Source organism: Haliotis cracherodii, unplaced genomic scaffold (assembly GCF_022045235.1).
Source record: "Haliotis cracherodii isolate W230 unplaced genomic scaffold, xgHalCrac1.p SCAF_3, whole genome shotgun sequence".
NCBI lineage: Eukaryota > Metazoa > Mollusca > Gastropoda > Lepetellida > Haliotidae > Haliotis > Haliotis cracherodii.
The window spans coordinates 65,272,261-65,292,095 of record NW_027266286.1 but is presented as its reverse complement, the minus strand read 5'-3'; the positions used below and the strand labels follow the sequence as shown (position 1 = coordinate 65,292,095).

The following is a 19,835-nucleotide window of genomic DNA, read 5'->3' as shown; positions in this document are numbered from 1 at the left end:
CTCACACAGCAATTTTGACAAGGAATTTCCTTCAGAATGCGGGAGTCAACGTCATGGACTGGCCGTCAAGGTCTCCCGACCTCAATCCCATCGAACACGTCTGGGATGCTCTTGGCAGAAGTCTGCGCACTCTCCAGAACCAACCACAGAATTTGCAAGATCTTGGCATCATTTTGCAGCAACAATGGCGTCGTCTTCCCAATCATGTGTTCACAAGCATCACAAGGTCCATGCGGAGGCGTTGTTAGGCAGTTGTCAACGCACATGGTGGCCATACACGCTACTGAACTTGTGTGCCATCAGATTCTCGTGCTTGGGACTTATGATTTAAACTGTTGATGTTATTAGCGAATACCGTAGGTGCTTGGAACAAATTATGGTTACCACCGTTAATTAAAATCCTTCTTTGGACATTAATGATTAAAAATTACCTTCTCTGATACATTTGTCCATTGTATATCATATATGGGATTACTTTTAAAAATGTGAAGTTTTTTATTTGATTCAGTATATTTGGAAGTTGCCCAGATGCACAAACATTAGATAGAGAAGCCAGCTTGCAGGATACGTGAATATCACCATTCTCATATATAGAGGTAGTCGCATACAGCTTGTAGGATAAGTGAATATCACCCTTCTCATATATAGAGGTAGTCGCATACAGCTTGTATGATAAGTGAATATCACCCTTCTAATATATATAGAGGCAGTCGCATACAACTTGTAGGATGGGTGAATATCACCCTTTTCATATATAGAGGTAGTCGCATATAGCTTGCAGGATTAGTGAATATCACCCTTCTCATATATAGAGGTAGTCGGATACAGCATGTAGGATAAGTGAATACCACCCTTCTCATATATAGAGATAGTCGCATACAGCTTGCAGGATGAGTGAATACCACCCTTCTCATCTATAGAGATAGTCGCATACAGCTTGCAGGATGAGTGAATATCACCCTTCTCATATATATAGAGAGATAGTCGCATACAGCTTGCAGGATAAGTTAATATCACCCTTCTCATATACAGAGGTAGTCGCATACAGCTTGCTGGATGAGTGAATATCACCCTTCTCATATATAGAGGTAGTCGCATATAGCTTGTAGGATAAGTGAATATCACCCTTTTCATATATAGAGGTAGTCGCATACAACTTGCAGGATAAGTGATTTTCACCCTTCTCATATATAGAGGTAGTTGCATTCAGATTGAAGGATGGGTGAATAGCATCCTTCTCGATTAAGATAATCTAGTCATGTTATGATCCTATAATCGGTATATGTGGACCATCAATGGTTCTTTCACAGCTGGGAAATCCCCCATTTCATCTTATCTGCCTGTACATCTTCTATGTCGTCGTTTTCGGGATACAAATAGCGAAATACGAAACAGCGTTGGATAACTTCAGAAAACTTCTGAAACCGATGTGCTTTGTCACCTGTATATAACATGCTTAGACTTGTCAAAAAATACAATCTCTATGCTGAAATAGAAGATTATCTAATTAAATGTAGCTTCCCAAGTAAAAAAGAATGGTCTGATATTGTTAAGGAAAGGATTATTTTTGCAGACAAGGAAGCTGTATGCTCTAAGCTGCTATCTAGACTTAACTTAAATAGATATGTTTCGCTACGTAATAATAAAGAACACAGACTTTGGCTGCTTGCACTTGAACGTCCTGAACAGTTCCCAATCCTGTCTCATCGTGTACGGCTGGGATGCCTAAATATAGAATCTAGGGAATGTCGATGTAGAATTGTAGCTCATGATATTATTAAGCATGTCTTTTTGTATTGTACATTGAATATGAATGACAGAAATGAACTATTTGAAATCATTTGTGATGTGATAGATGTCTCTACATTTGCAAGACTATGTAGTGAGGACGATGATATAATCCTGTCTGTACTACTTGGCGGTATGCCTGAGTGTGTTAGCTCTTTATCTCAAAGTCTATGGGGTGACCTTTTGGTTATTGTGTCAAGATACTGTAGGAAATGGCTGTATCTGTTACAAAACAGTTGTAAGAATGCTTGATTGTCATGCATTTTGTAGTTATCATTTCTCATAATATTGTTAAATTGTACTACTGTTCAGCTCTGTAATTATACATAATATCATATATGATATGTATCTATCTATGCGAGACGTATATAAAAACAAATCCGTTAAACAGAAGCTTGTACAATGACGTCGAAAAGATCGAAAAGATATGTTTTAAAGCAATACACAGACTCTACTAAAGATATTATTTAAACATCATTATAGCTAAAATGGATAGAATTATCACTAAACCGCCCGCATGTAATCAGAAATGAGCGGGCCACTGTAACTTGATAATGCCCTCATATTGCTTGACGGCGGGCCATTATCACACCCGTTGTTAGGTGACGTCATAGGATAGGGATATGTGACGTCACGTTCAATAGTGACATCATCTGGTTTGTTCTATGACGTTTCCATATTTGTAAAAGTGGGTCAGTGACATTCGTGTTGATTGCAGTCAATGTTTCAAAAACCGATATTGTTGTTTCTTTTTATTTGATAACAAATTCCATCCATTTAGCTATAATAACGGTAACGCTCTTTTTCAGGGCATTATTATTTGCAGAATCCCTCCTTCGTCGGGCAGTTAATGGAAGACCTCGGGCTTCTGCAAATGATAATGCCCTGAAAAATAGCGTTACCCTTATTATAACCTACACAGTCACATGCAGCAGTTGAAGACTAATAATTGAAAATTATTTCAAGATATGCATTATGACACTGTTGCGAAAGGCATACTAGGAGAGTAACGCGGAGTGAATATCAATTATTTACGACAATAAAACCACACTGACCATATTTTTAGCAACTCAAAGTCCTCTCTGAGTGGGACCATGAATTCAAAAGAGGAAAATATTAATTAAAACACCACGATTGTCACACTGGCGATCAGTTTAATCACATAAAACATTAACGCACTGCTTAAACATTCAAACATCTTCAGCCACTGTAAGATGAGATCTCTCCGCGCAGTGCCAGAATGTTGGAAACGTGGCAGGTAAGAATAAAACGAACATAGGTAATAGTTATAAACAGCCAACACCGATGTTGCACACAGCGAACACCGATGTTGTACACAGCGAACAGCGATGTTGCACACAGCGAACACCAATGTTATACACAGAGAACACGATGTTATAAACAGCGAACACCGATGTTGCACACAGCGAACACCGATGTTGTACACAGCGAACAGCGATGTTGCACACAGCGAACACCAATGTTGTACACAGCGAACACCGATGTTGTACACAGCGAACACCGATGTTATACACAGCGATTAACTCATCGCCGAACAATGTGGCGATGCCATCCTCGACTATCCAGGGTATTATATTTCCATTGTGTCATCATACATACCCCGGACCTTTTCGCCACAGAAAACGACGTTCAAATAGCCGACTAATCAAACTTACCTCACAGGCGAGAGACTGTTCATGTGAGGTTACTATGAGGAGGTATGAAGGTCGTTACGTCACTTCAAAAACGAAGCTACGCCAGCGAATGAGTGTATGCTATTTATCATAACAGAATGAAAATATAACACACTTGTTACCCGAGGATGTACGAACATCCCCACAATGTGAAGTCGTGCTGCTGTTCTATTTGCTGTAGATGAAGTAGCTCTTTGAAGATCCGGGGTAGAATAGATCTTCAGCAAACCACGCGTGCCGTAAGAGGCGGCCATGCTTATCGTAAGAGGCGACTAACGGGATCGGGGTGTCAGGCTCGCTGACTTGGTTGATGCATATCATCGTATCCCAATTGCGTGGATCAGATCAATGCTCATGACATCAATCACTGGATTGTCTGATCCAGACTCGATTATTTACAGACAGCCGTCATATAGTTGGAATATTGCTGAGTTCGGCGTTAAACAACAAACAAACAAAATATGAAATAATTAATAAACATAAAAATAATGTCTGAAAAATAGAATCAGTGAGTGAATGTTGTTTTAAGCCACAGTCAGCAACATTCCGCGAGGCCTGTAAATAACAGCTACTTGGTCAGGGAAACCGGGGCGTTGTAAATGTGTAAAATATATTTAGCCCTTGTATAAAAGCAAATTGACCACAGAAATCCAAAGGTTACTTTTGGAATGTTATGTTGTAATAAAAGTAAGAACATGAGAACTTTCTATCACTTCCTTCGGGCAAAGGCCACACACTCAATTGGTCACTTGTTTGTAGTATGTTCTTGATTAAGGGTTAATGTCGGTTTGGCGCCGTCTGTCACTTCCGGGCAAGTAGGTGCTTGTATTACTTGTAATCAGAATCTTATAATATCGACACAACAAAGTGTAACTGTTCCACCCAACCAATATAGCAGCTGTTGTGGTATGGTGAGTCGTATATTCATCAGCGATAATCCAAAAGCTATAAAAAGGCATTAGCACAAGATCCAAGCTGTATATGGTTGACTCCTGGTTCACTCCCAAAACTTCTACATACCAAAACGTCTACATGCCAAAACATCTACAGAGAGTTGTCATGGCTGATTGAGTTTACCTGTTGTTATAATGGTATAGTCCTCCTGTAATTAGGAAGACTCATTAGCTTCTTTACGATGTTGTTTTAGAAAGGCAAGGAAGGGTACTTTGGGAAGATTAAATAGTTACAGATGTACCTAATGAAACAACTTATTTGGAGATAAAGAAGGTTATAATAAAAAGACCCGTCACTTACAATGAAATTAGTTCCTTGATGCTGTTGGTCATCTTCTCAAACTTGGTTAAGAGACTTGAAATATAGTAATTTTAGTGCTGTTTGTGACAGAGTAAGGCCAGTTGTGACATTAAATTAGTGTGTGTACTATTTATTTATACCAGTGCTTACATTAAATTAGTAAGTAGCCTAGTACAAAAAGTGTGTGTACTGTTTATTTATACCAGTGTTATATGAGTAAATTGTCTTCAATGTCTTCAAATTGTTTTGTTTTGTTGTATGTTGTACACTTAATTAATTGGACTGTTTCAATCAATGCCCAACAGGTAATAGCCAGGAGATTAGTGGTGCAGTGGACCATAAACTTTGTTGTTTTAAGCTGTAGAAGTTTTGGCATGTAGAAGTTTTGGGAGGACTCCTTGACTCGCGCCACCAGTGCATCCCCTCCTGCAAGATGGGCACAGAAACAATGGAACGACGATTAAGTTGAGGATTCCATCGGTGCATCAAATAACAGCTCAAGTCAGCTATACCGACTCGGTCATTCGTTCTTCTCACTCCATGGCTATGTTCTCTCCTTGTACCATTACAATACAGTAAGCTCAACTTCTGTCGCGTCGTGGAATGGTGGTAAATCCGCAATAACGACATGCATTCCTCCATCAACAACACAGCCATTTCCATTCGCATTGGGCGTGTATGTTGGGAACAAAATCGATTTTTCTCAATTTCATTAACTATAGTTGTTCCCATACTATGGCGGCAACAGAATGGGAATCTGTGCACAGGCAGCGAGTCAAGCGGCAAGACGTCATCATCTTCATCACCATCAGTGTGTGTGTGTGTGTGTGTGTGTGTGTGTGTGTGTGTGTGTGTGTTTATTGTTTACCGCTGTACTCAACAATAATCAGGTTATATGACGGCTGTACATAATCTCGGGTCCGGACCAGACAATCCAGGGATTGATATTAGGAACGGCGATTGGGACACGTTGACTCGACATAACCAAGTCACCGAGCCTGACCACCCGATCCATTTGGTCATCTGTTACGACCAGCATAGGATGCAACGACCAATTCCATCCCTGACAAATACCCACAGTTGGTCAGTCTTGGAGTACAACACCCACTGACAAAGGCAACTCCCAGACCGTGCCAGACAAGATGGTGCTGCTTTTGTAGTTTGTATCGCACGTGGTCGGTCATGAGCACTTGGTTACAGACTCGTCTTTATCCCGCACGCATTCGACCCGGAACGCTTTGAACGAAGGTGATGTGTCTTAGTACACCTGTTGCACAATACTCATGTCCATAAGCAATGTCTCTGTCAGGTCTATTGCGTCACATCAGCGACCCGCCGCAGAGATCGAGATAGCCATTGGTATGAACGTTCACTTGTGCGCATGACGAGGGAAAATGCACGAGGTGAGCACATCTTCTTGGTTGTCCCGGGTGCACTTGCTGAAACAGATACACTTGAGTCAGTTGTTGTCATATATTCGGATAAAGCAAGTGCAATATGATAAAATAATTTCTTTCGTAGGAATAAAAATAAAAGCGTGTTTATGAGAATCGTCAATAATTTCATACGTCATCAGTTTCCAAAGCAGTGATTTTGACACTGACTGAAATCGAATGTGAAGGGTCCTTAGAGACAAAACTATGATTTCGAAGCGGTAAGTTCATTATAAATCCTTCTTGACGTCAACAATGTGTTAATTTCATAACATACTGTTTTTAAACGCAGATTAGTTACCGTTTAAAAACCAGTTGGTAGTGACAAATACCAAAATTTATCATGCTCCCAAGGCATTGTTCTGGAGTTTGATTAGATTGCAAAATGAACAAGGAATTCTAATATTTTGAATCTGTGCTATAATTGAGCCTGGCACAAAGCTGTATGCAGTATACAAATAATGTGGGCATTATCCGAATAAACCATGAGGACTTTGTCTCAAACTATTCAGATAAAGGTTCATAAAGTTTTAAAACGTCATGTTAAGAAGAAATTTTACAATGAAAATTGGCCCAGGATCGATATTGCTCAGGTTAGTGGAATTTGAACATGTTTGCGATAGATTTCTTTAAAGGGCTGAAATTGCATATATCATGCCAGCAGGAAATGTCTCTAGACGATGATATAATTTTATTAGCTTAGTAGTCTTTTATTTTGATTTAGCAATGAATCCCAGTTTCAAAACAAAGAGAGGATAAATTTCTATAACACCCTTCATAAAATGATTTTTGATGTCTCAAAAAAAGTTGGGTTGCAATTTTTCCTGAAGTTACTTATTCAGATTTGAACATATGACCCGTATACATTTGTACCAGATACATCGAGGTTACAATATTAGAAAAAAAACCATATTTGATCAAAGTGATGCTCCGATTCATCTGACCCCAGGAAGGTGAGGTGAGGTGAAATTGGGTTTAACATCGCGTCCAAGATAATGGCACTTATATAGCGACGTGCATGCACGTGTATGTGTGTGTGTGGCTGCTTGTACTAGTCCGGACTGATGCCGATTTATAGTGCTAGCTTACTGAGATACCATGCCGCAGTTTAACATGAATACCCCACTCAGACACAGTATACTGACTCCGAGCCGACCAGTCCTTGTTTTAGCCCCTTAATGCTAAAGTACAATCTTTAAACGTCTTTTGTATGACGCGGGCGGGGATCGAACCCCGGACCTTCCGCTCTCCGGGCGGACGCTGTACCACAAGACCACGGAGGCGGTCGACCCCAGGAAGGTGTTATGGAGGTGTTAACTGCTGTTTGGTCAGTTAAGCATGACAATTTTCAACCAAACAAACTGTACGAGGTCACTTTGTAGTTTAATGACGTCAATCACGTCACATAACAATATGTGACGTCAGATCTCGGCGGGACATCCCCCTTACAGAGACCAGTTCAGAAACGTTTCCCCAAATTGGAATGAGAATGGGTAATAAATAGAATTCCCCACTTCGAATTCGTGATGACGGATAATAGGTCACTCATTAATTAACATTAATTTCAGCACACATACCACAGCCCACCCCAGAACCCGAACACCAACACCCACACCAACCCCACCCCCATACATCGATGCTCATGCTGTCCATCAATGGATTGTCTGGACCAGACTCGATCATTTACAGACGACGTCATATTGCTGGAATATAGATGAGCAAGGCGTTAAACCATAAACAAACGATGGTGAAGTTAATCGACCTGTGAAGATCAGGGTTGGATTAGGTCTTCAGCAACACATGCTTGCTGTAAAAGGCGACTATGCTTGTCGTAAGAGGCGACTGACTGGATCGGGTTCTTGGTTATCAAGTCATCGTATCCCAATTGCGTGGATTGACGCTCATGTTGTTAATCACTGGATTATCTTGTCGATTATTTACGATTTATCTCGATTATTTACAGACCGCCGTCATATAGCTTTTATATTGCTGAGTGTGGCGTTAAACAACAAACAAACAAACAACCAAACAATCAGTGAAGTGAATCAACAAAATGTGCCTTCAGCATCGAAGCTGCGAATACATTGTGGTATACAGTACTCATTGCTGACCTAAATTATGATCATTTGGTACACTCGGCTTATTTCGATCCCTGATTGGAATATTACATGAATTCACTGTAAACCGAGTCAGACCAGACCTCGCCGCAAATAGTTTGTATAACAAGACGCCGGTATTGAAGACAGTTATTCTGTGCTTAATAGAAATTAGGCGTACACTTCGATTTGAAACAAAAGTACATTGTAAATGCAAGTTACACGAATTCCACCAGGTGGCGTGGTGGCATGTGATAGTCACGTGCACGAAACTACTTTCAATATGGATTCCCTCCAGTGATGGACGAGGTTGGTCCCTTTGGACAGAGACGAGCCGATCCCAGTGAACTTATGACATGACCAATCCCAGATTTGCCCACCGCCATTTCCATTGTTCTGTGAGACGGGTGCTACCGGTGGGGTAGGAGAAGTTCAACTTTTCGCCAACACCTTGTATCATCACTGTTGATAGTGATTCATAAACACATACTTAATCCCATGAAGCCCATTCCTGGTTTCCCCCGCCGTAATATTGATGGAATAGTGCCAAAAGCCGCGTAAACACCATACTTACTCACTCACACATGCTTATAATATAATCAGAATCGTACAATGGACTCTCAATGGACAATCAAGTTTAATTATACATTCGAAAACGCATAATTTAAAGATTGCTTGGTTTGGTTAATGTAGAGAGTGAGCATGGTTTTACGCACCTTTTAGCAATATTCCAGCAATATCACGGCGGGGGACACCAGAAATGGGCTTGACACATTGTACCCATTTTGGGACTCGAACCCGGGTCTTCGGCTTGACGAGCGAACGCTTTAACCATTAGGCTACCCGATATTCGTGAACTATAGGCAGTACGGGTGTGGCGGTGTGTATTACCGCTTCCACTCTCTGTATCCCGCCGCTCACTTCTTCCAGTCCGATCCCCCAAGTCCTCCATCACCACGCCTGGCTCCGTCCCCACAACTCCCCTTTCCCACCACAACCTGTCACTCCTTATCCACCCTCACCATCCATATCCTCACAGTCCCTATCCGCTCCATGGCCATACACCGATATCTATATCCTCACCCACGATCTCTATTTGGACCCATGTCAAACCTTTCACTCCGTTCCTTCATCCCATCAGCCCCTTCCCCCAATCTCATCTTCTGCCCCCGACCCCTCCCCCACAATTCCTCTCCCCACCCCACCTCACTCTTTAACCTGTTTAATAAAAAAAAACTAGACACCCGGTGTTTGATAACGATTATACAACCAAGTGTTTATAACAAGACAACCTGGATAATGTGTTATAACGATCAGACTACAATGCGGTTAATAATTACATGATAACCTTGCATTTTATTACAACCAGACCAGGCTTTTTTATAACGACTAGACAACTTGGAAGGAGTTATATAACGACCAGACAAACAAGAATTTTCTTACAACAAGACCAGGCTTTTTTTAACGACAAGACAACTTGGAAGGAGTTTTATAACGAAACCACAACCAGGTAATCCCTTACAACCAGACCAGGGATTATAAACAACAATACCAGGTATTTCATAACGACTAGACAACCATGGAAGTGTTCTAATACGAATAGACAACCTGATAAGTGTTTTATAACAAAGAGGCATCATGTGAAGTGTTTCAGATCGACTAGACAACCTGGATTATGCGCTAAAACAAAATAAACAACCTGGGTAGTGTTTCAGAGTGACTAGATTACCTGGGAAGTGTTTTATGACACATAAGAATCCTGGGAAATGTTTCAGAGCGACTAGACAACCTGGGAAGTGCTTTATAACAAATACAAATCCTGGGAAGTGTTTTATAACAAATGAACAACCTGGGAAGTGTTTTATAACAAATGAACAACTTGGGAAGTGTTTACGATCGACTTGGCAACCTGGAAAGTGTTTAATAAAAAATAAACATCATGGGAAGTGTTTTATAACAACTTGACAAAATGGGAAGTGTTTTATAACGACTTGACAAATTGGGAAGTGTTTCAGAGCGACTAGAGAACCTGGGCAGTGTTTTATAACGACTTGACAAATTGGGAAGTGTTTTATAACGACTAGACAACCTTGGAAGTGTTTAATAATGACTAGACATTCTGGGAAGTGTTTTATAACGACTAGACAACCTGGGAAGTGTTTAATAATGACTAGACAACCTGGGAAGTGTTTTATAACGACTAGAAAACCTGGGAAGTGTTTAATAATGACTAGACATTCTGGGAAGTGTTTTATAACGACTAGACAACCTGGGAAGTGTTTAATAATGACTAGACAACCTGGGAAGTGTTTTATAACGACTTGACACATTGGGAAGTGTTTTATAACGACTAGACAACCTGGGGGAGTGTTTAATAATGACTAGACATTCTGGGAAGTGTTTATAACAAAGAAACATCCTAAGAAGTGTTTCAGAGCGACTAGACAACCTGGGAAGTGTTTTATAACGACTTGACAAATTGGGAAGTGTTTTATAAAGACTAGACATTCTGGGTAGTGTTTATAACAAAGAAACATCCTAGGAAGTGTTTAAGAGCGACAAGACAACCTTGGAAGTGTTTTATAACGACTAGAGCTTCTGGGAAGTGTTTATAACGAATGAACAACCTGGGAAGTGTTTAATAACAAATGAACAACCTGGGAAGTGTTTAATAACAAATGAACAACTTGGGAAGTGTTTAAGAACGACTAGACAACCTGGAAAGTGTTTTATAACGACTAGACATCCTGGGAAGTGTTTAATAACAAAGAAACATCCTAGGAAGTGTTTTATAACAACTTGACAAATTGGGAAGTGTTTCAGAGCGACAAGACAACCTGGGAAGTGTTTTATAACGACTAGAGCTTCTGGGAAGTGTTTATAAGAAATGAACAACCTGGGAAGTGTTTATAAGAAATGAACAACCTTGGAGGTGTTTAAGAAAGACTAGACATCCTGGGAAGTGTTTTATAACAACTTGACAAATTGGGAAGTGTTCATAACAAAGAAACATCCTGGGTTAGTGTTTAATAACAAGTTGACAAATTGGGAAGTGTTTCAGAGCGACAAGACAACCTGGGAAGTGTTTAAAAATGACTAGACAACCCGATGACTAGACAACATGGGAAGTGTTTTATAACGACTTGACACATTGGGAAGTGTTTTATAACGACTAGACAACCTTGGAGGTGTTTAATAATGACTAGACATTCTGGGAAGTGTTTAAACAAAAAAAACATCCTAGGAAGTGTTTCAGAGCGACAAGACAACCTGGGAAGTGTTTTATAACGACTAGAGCTTCTGGGAAGTGTTTATAACAAATGAACAACCTGGGAAGTGTTTATAAGTAATGAACAACCTGGGAAGTGTTTTATAACAAATGAACAACCTGGGAAGTGTTTATGAACGACTAGACATCCTGGGAAGTGTTTTATAACAACTTGACAAATTGGGAAGTGTTCATAACAAAGAAACATCCTGGGTTAGTGTTTAATAACAAGTTGACAAATTGGGAAGTGTTTCAGAGCGACAAGACAACCTTGGAAGTGTTTAAAAATGACTAGACAACCCGATGACTAGACAACCTGGGAAGTGTTTTATAACGACTTGACACATTGGGAAGTGTTTTATAACGACTAGACAACCTTGGAGGTGTTTAATAATGACTAGACGTTCTGGGAAGCGTTCATAACATATAAACATCCTAGGATGTGTTTCAGAGTGACTTGACAAATCGGGAGGTTTTTCAGAACGAGTAGAAAACCTTGGAAATGTTTATAACAAATGAACAACCTGGAAAGTGTTTCAGAGTGACTAGACAACCTGAGAAGTGTTTCAGAGTGACTAGACAACCTGGGAAGTGTTTTATAACGACCTGACAAATTGGGGAGTGGTTTATAATGACTAGACCTTCTGGGAAGTGTTCATAACATATAAACATCCTGGGATGTGTTTCAGAGTAACTAGAGAACCTGGAAAGTGTTTCAGAGTGACTAGACATTCTGGGAAGTGTTTTCATGGGATGTGTTTTAGAGTGACTTGACAAATCAGGAAGTGTTTCACAGCGAGTAGAAAACCTGGGAAATGTTTATAACAAATGAACAACCTGGAAAGTGTTTCAGAGTGATTAGACAACCTGGAAAGTGTTTTATAACGACCTGACAAGTTGGGGAGTGTTTTATAATGACTAGACATTTTGGGAAGTGTTTTATAACATATAACCAGCCTGGGATGTGTTTCAGAGTGACTTGACAAATTGGGAATTGTTCATAACAAAGAAACATCCTGGGTTAGTGTTTAATAACAAGTTGACAAATTGGGAAGTGTTTCAGAGCGACAAGACAACCTTGGAAGTGTTTAAAAATGACTAGACAACCCGATGACTAGACAACCTGGGAAGTGTTTTATAACGACTTGACACATTGGGAAGTGTTTTATAACGACTAGACAACCTTGGAGGTGTTTAATAATGACTAGACGTTCTGGGAAGCGTTCATAACATATAAACATCCTAGGATGTGTTTCAGAGTGACTTGACAAATCGGGAGGTTTTTCAGAACGAGTAGAAAACCTTGGAAATGTTTATAACAAATGAACAACCTGGAAAGTGTTTCAGAGTGACTAGACAGCCTGAGAAGTGTTTCAGAGTGACTAGACAACCTGGGAAGTGTTTTATAACGACCTGACAAATTGGGGAGTGGTTTATAATGACTAGACCTTCTGGGAAGTGTTCATAACATATAAACATCCTGGGACGTGTTTCAGAGTAACTAGAGAACCTGGAAAGTGTTTCAGAGTGACTAGACATTCTGGGAAGTGTTTTCATGGGATGTGTTTTAGAGTGACTTGACAAATCAGGAAGTGTTTCACAGCGAGTAGAAAACCTGGGAAATGTTTATAACAAATGAACAACCTGGAAAGTGTTTCAGAGTGATTAGACAACCTGGAAAGTGTTTTATAACGACCTGACAAGTTGGGGAGTGTTTTATAATGACTAGACATTTTGGGAAGTGTTTTATAACATATAACCAGCCTGGGATGTGTTTCAGAGTGACTTGACAAATTGGGAAGTGTTTCAGAACGAGTAGACAACCTGGGTAATGTTTTATAACGACTAGACAACCAGAAAAATGTTTATAACAAATGAACAACCTGGAAAGTGTTTCAGAGTGACTAGACAACCTGGAAAGTGTTTTATAACGACCTGACAAATTTGGGAGTGTTTTATAATGACTAGACATTCTGGGAAGTGTTTTATAACATATCAACATCCTGGGATGTGTTTCAGAGTGACTTGACAAATCAGGAAGTGTTTCAGAACGAGTAGACAACCTGGGTTAAGTTTTATAACGACTAGACAACCAGGAAAATGTTTATAACAAATGAACAACCTGGAAAGTGTTTCAGAGTGACTAGACAACCTGGAAAGTGTTTCAGAGTGACTTGACAAATCGGGAAGTGTTTCAGAGCGAGTAGACAACATGGGAAGTGTTTTATAACACATAAACATCCTGGGAAGTGTTTCAGAGCTAGTAGACAACCTGGGAAGTGTTTTATAACACATAAACATCCTGGGAAGTGACTAGACGATCTGGGAAGTGTTTCAGAGTGACCAGACAAACTGGGAAGTGTTTGTAACAAAGAAACAACCTTTGAAGTATTTTATAACAAATGATCCTGGGAAGTATTTATAACAAAGAAACATCCTGGAAAGTGTTTTATAGCAAATAGAAGCCTGGAAAGTGTTTTTATAACGACCAGACAACCTGGGAAGTGTTTATAACACATAGACAACCACTGATTTTTTATAACGACTAGACAAGCACGGAAGTGTTTTATAACGATTAAACAACTTGGGAAGTGTTGTATGAGACTAGCGCCCAGGTGTTTTAACACTCACAGGTTAGCCATGCATCCAAAACGACTAGGCCAGGTATTTAGAACGACAAGATAATCTGGAAGATGTTTTATAACCACTAAACAACCAGGTGTTCGAACACTCACAGGTTAGCCATGCATCCAAAGCGACTAGGCCAGGTATTTATATCGACAAGATAATCTGGAAGATGTTTTATAACCACTAAACAACCAGGTGTGCGAACACTCACAGGTAGACAATGCATCCAAAACGACTAGGCCAGGTATTTATAACGACAAGATAATCTGGAAGATGTTTTATAACCACTAAACAACCAGGTGTTCGAACACTCACAGGTCAGCAATGCATCCAAAACGACTAGGCCAGGTATTTAGAACGACAAGATAATCTGGAAGATGTTTTATAACCACTAAACAACCAGGTGTTCGAACACTCACAGGTTGACCATGCATCCAAAACGACTAGGCCAGGTATTTATAACGACAAGATAATATGGAAGATGTTTTATAACGACTAAACAACCAGGTGTTCGAACACTCACAGGTTGACCATGCATCCAAAACGACTAGGCCAGGTATTTATAACGACAAGATAATCTGGAAGATGTTTTATAACGACTAAACAACCAGGTGTTCGAACACTCACCGGTTGACCATGCATCCAAAACGACTAGGCCAGGTATTTATAACGACAAGATAACGAAGATGTTTTATAACGACAAAACAACCAGATGTTGACTCACCGGTTGACCTTGCATCCAGTTACGGCCGCCGTCGACGATGTTATGAATGTCAGAGTTGACGTAGACTTGGTGTCCCCCGCAGTCCCTCCTGGCGTCACGTGCGCGTCTGTCATGGTCCGTGATCATGTCTTCCAGTTGTCTGATATAGTCTATAGCTACTCGGAGAGTCTTCACCTTGGACAACCGCTTGTGTTTCGGCTCATACGGGACGTGTTTGCGAAGTCGAGAGAACGCACCATTTACAGCTTGAACACGACGACGTTCACGTGCGTTACGTCTCTGCACGAGATGAGGGGGTTTCTGACTGTGGGGCACATGACGATATGGTGCCCCCTTCTTGCTGACTGATCTGACGGGATGGTCAACTCTGGCCCTTGGTCTGTCCTTGCCCTGACGGAAGGCGGTGCCCGGCTGTGTTTCTCTGGGAGGGGTAACTGTAGTGCCTGTCGACAGACGCGAACATGCTGCCATGTTCGTCCTCTGAAGCTCGCACGTACTTATCTCAATCATCTGATTCCCTGGTCGCATGATCAGATCCCTCCGGATATTAAATCATTGAATATTAATGCGAACAGATAAAGCAGTTAGGAGTAGTTTAAGATTGCAATTACTGGTCGTTTCTTAGATAACGCCCCGAGGTAGATCGTTCCATCAACACAAGCATCGCCATCACAGCGGCCGTTACCCACACCGACAACGCTAAACTTCATGATGCCAAATCTAAATGGATTTCAATTGAAGCATTAGCTATAATACACTGTCACCACGTCATCAGCGCAGTGTTGCAGACGGCCACGCCTTCTTTGAGACGAGGGCACTGTCTGAGTTGACAGGGTAACGCAAGGGTATATAGGATTTATACAGCCCAGACTGTATTGTTGGAGGTGTTTTACGATTGTAACCTGCCGCTGAAGACGGGATTTGTATATACATAAAACCAGATCTCGAGTTTTAGTTCAGTTTCACTGGCCCCAGATCGAGCGAACCACGACTCAAAGGAGCGAGTACTGAAACCAATATTCGAGGCGGCAAAGACGTTTAAACACGTGAGGTGTGATGTTTGGGGATATATGTCACACGTCGTTGCATATATTGTAGCTACACCAAAGCCTTCCGACCAATATAATTCTTAGGCTGACTTTCATTATCATTTTGTGATGAAACAAATGAATGCTTGCATTTAGTAGCACTCGTGTGTGTGGCGTTACGTGCTCTGACCTTCACCTCTGTCCGATTGAGTGTTCGCTGTGTCCATTTGAAACTGCCGACGTGAGAACACGATAGCAAATAGTAGGATCAGCATCCAGTGCTGACTCTCCTATTACGCTGTTAAATGGTTCACGTTTCAAATACACAGAACCTTCTTGTTGGACAATAACATAAAAGACATCTCCTTAAACAGGTATGGGATTTATAGCTGAACGGGCCTAAGGAGGAGGGTCCATCACGACTGTCGTTAGAAGAGTATAAACGGGAATTAGATGGAGACTATGACTCCCTGGTGAAGACCACCCGTGAAAACACTCTTATTCTGTCTATTTTATAGATGTCCGCGCGGTCAATCACTGGATTGTCAAGACGATTCACACCTGGGTCGCAAGTTTGAATAGCGTTCAGGTAGAAAAATTGCTCATTCATTCAAATGGGCTTTCTGTACACGCTGTCAACTTCTGGTGTGTCTGAGCCAAGGGAGACCACACCTGGATCATCATCATTGTTTGTTTGTTTGTTTGTTGTTCTCATGTTCTTACTTTTATTACAAAATAACATTCCAAAAGTAACCTTTGGATTTCTGTGGTCAATTGCATCTATACAAGAGCTAAATATATTTCACACATTTACAACTCCTCGGTTTTCCTGACCAAGTAACTGTTATTTACAGACCTCGCGGAATGTTGCTGACTGTGGCTTAAAACAACATTCACTCACTGATTCTATTTTTCAGACATTATTTTTATGTTTATTAATTATTTCATATTTTGTTTGTTGTTTAACGCCTCACGCAGCACTATTCCAACTATATGACGGCTGTCTGTAAATAATCGAGTCTGGACCAGACAAGCCAGTGATTGACATCATGAGCATAAATCTATGCAATTGGGATACGATGACATGCATCATCCGAGTCAGCGAGCCTGACCACCCGGTCCCGTTAGTCGCCTCTTACGACAAACATAGTGGTCTCTTACGGCAAGAATGTGTTGCTGAAGACTTCGTCATTATTAGAAAAACATTTTTGAAGATAGGTTAGTATTCTACTTTAATGTTCGATGTTTATGTTGTCATGATACCACTACAGAATACAAATATTATATATAGGATATATATTATATATTGTATTGAATAATTATCAATTATTGGAATGCTTCCGGCGTTCGCTCGTCACGTCAAGAACCCAGTTTCGACTCGCTATGTATTTGAAACTAACTTTTCAAACTTGATTTCACTGGAACATTGCCAACTACGGCATGTAACATTATTCGCTTATTTACTCAATCATACACTTTGGTATCCCACAGAGTGCCCACCCACCTCACTCACTCACCCACACACCCATCGACTCACTCACTCGCAAACTCACTCGGTGGAAGATGAAGCCGTTGTGTGATACATACATATTCCGACTCATCGATTTTTTAAAAGCATCGTTTAATCTCAATTCCCAAGGGACGGAAAAGTTAACAACTCTCCAAAGTGTGACTTTATTTCAGTAGCTTTTATCTATGCTGAGTCAACTACAAACGAAATGTTTGGGCCGAGACGTTAAAACTGTACCCAACTTTTTTGTAAAATGAATAATTATATTTCTTAACGTTTTTCTTTACTTATATATTATAAGCAGCAAATGCTCTGCACTTGTACACAGCACACGTAATTCAAAATTAAATACCGTTTTTATTAGATTCAGCAAAATCAGTAATGGTACTCTCGTGTCACTGGATTTTCTGGTTAATCGATCACTTGATTGTCTGGTTTGTTTACCGGCAGGAGTACTGCTGTGCTGCGTCAGGCAATAAATACTTTTTTTTAAATTGTATGACAGGCGGGTGCTACCGGTAGGGCAGGACATGCTCACCCTTTTCGCGAATACCCGGTGTCATCACTGATTTTTGTGTTCCATTCATATCAGTGCCACAGCTTTGTGCCCTTAACAACAAGTTGAATCTGTTTGGGCAGAAAATCCAGGACCCGTGAAGATCCGGGGTAGAATCGGTCCTCAGCAACACAGCTCGCTGACTTGGTTGATGCATGTCATCGTTTCCCAATTGCGTAGATCGATGGTCATGATGTCAATCACTGGACTGCTGGTCCAGACTCGATTATTTACAGACCGCCGTCATATAGCTGGAATATTGCTGAGTGCGGCGTAAAACAACAAACATTTTTAATCTAGGATGATTATTCTCTTGCATTGACATTTTATATTATATTTTTACATACTAAAACACAACGGCTTCCAGGTGTCCCTGGTGGGAGAGCAATGTACAGACAGAAGCCAGCACAAACTGTATCACTTGCTTCATCATCCCCCTCGTGATGGGAGGGGGCATGACGATACGGGATCACGTTGTGCAGCATGCCGCTCGCAAATGTCTCGTGATTTCTCAAACCAAAAAAACATGCCCCCAGTCTGATCATTGAAGAAAGAGGCAAAGTGACAATGACAAAGTAGCTCTACTTGATGGAAATTCTGGTGTTCTGTTGTTTCCTAGTACTGAGATTGCTTCATTAATAATTGATATCTCTATTTCCGCCGATCTGCCGACCTCCCTTCAGAAACGGGCGGCTTCCACTGGGTAATTAACGATGCGTTTGTCGTCGAGATGTTGTTTGTCTGAAGGTTCATCGCTGACAGCACGGAAGGGGTCATAGGTGAGAGTTTTTCTTAGGTGCGGCTGTCCTGTGGGAACGGGGCACTGGGGGTGAAGGTAGGGGGAGAAACTGGTGATCATGTTGAGTCGGGACCAGATAAATCAGTTGTTGGTTACATAAACACATATCCACGCTGACTTAGTACATTGAATCAACCAAATTGAACATCTTAAACACGGATCCTCGTCTTACAGCGTGCAAAGTCCCCCCCCCCCCCCCCCTCCTCTCTCTCTCTCTCTCTCTCTCTCTCTCTCTCTCTCTCTCTCCTACATGTTTTCTTGCGCAACCAACATACTTCATTCATTGGTTGGTTAGGTGGTTGGTTGGTTGGACGACAGGTTGGCTGGTTGGTTTGGGTTGGATGGATGGATGGATGGTGTTAGTTGGTTGGTTAGCTCATTCATTCATTCATTCATTCGTTCATCCATGCGTACGTTATATGAACAGTCCAGTGTAGGGTAGTGGGGACCTGTTCTATCGTCAAATAACCCTCGTCAGGTTAACCGTTATACTGAACGGGCCGCTATTCTACATATGTAATGATAAGTACTGAAACACAACGCCTACATCGTCTGATTTTAAGGAAATAATAATAATTTGTATATACATCTTTTTCGATGGCGAAGGACAAGGTATGACAAGGGCACTTTTTGGCCTATGGGATCTACATAATTTTAGAAATGAGCAAAAACATTTAGAAAATGTTTTGAAAATGATAAAATGTCTTCAGGTGACCGAGAATTAAGTTTTATTCGTTTAAACACCTGCATGATTAGGTTTCATAACAAGACTGACTGTACCGGGTGATTTTAGAGGATTTCTTAGGACGAGTTTTTCTAATATTTCAACTCGATCGTTCATACCAATGTTTCAAAGCATTTTGCAACTTTAATATTTGTCGTTATCCTACGTCCCCGCTCCTTTGGTATGGTGATTTGACAGACTGGTATTGTTGGTATTGGTCACGTGGCCTTTGACATCATAACCAAAGACGTACAACCCAAATGTAATGTAGCCTTAATACTATGAACAACGGTCAGTTATCGTTAACATATATCATAATTTTAGTTTTAAATT

At 40.7% G+C, this 19,835-nt stretch overlaps 1 protein-coding gene across 1 annotated transcript; it reads right to left on the bottom strand.

The window, feature by feature from the left end:
* Positions 1-6,055: 6,055 nt before the first annotated feature.
* LOC139473726 (achaete-scute complex protein T4-like) lies at positions 6,056-15,413 on the bottom strand. The gene is made up of 2 exons (XM_071256446.1): positions 14,886-15,413; positions 6,056-6,175 (listed from the first exon to the last, which is right to left on the bottom strand). The coding sequence occupies exons 1-2, from the start codon at positions 15,411-15,413 to the stop codon at positions 6,056-6,058; spliced, it is 648 nt and encodes a 215-aa protein (XP_071112547.1).
* Positions 15,414-19,835: the final 4,422 nt, after the last annotated feature.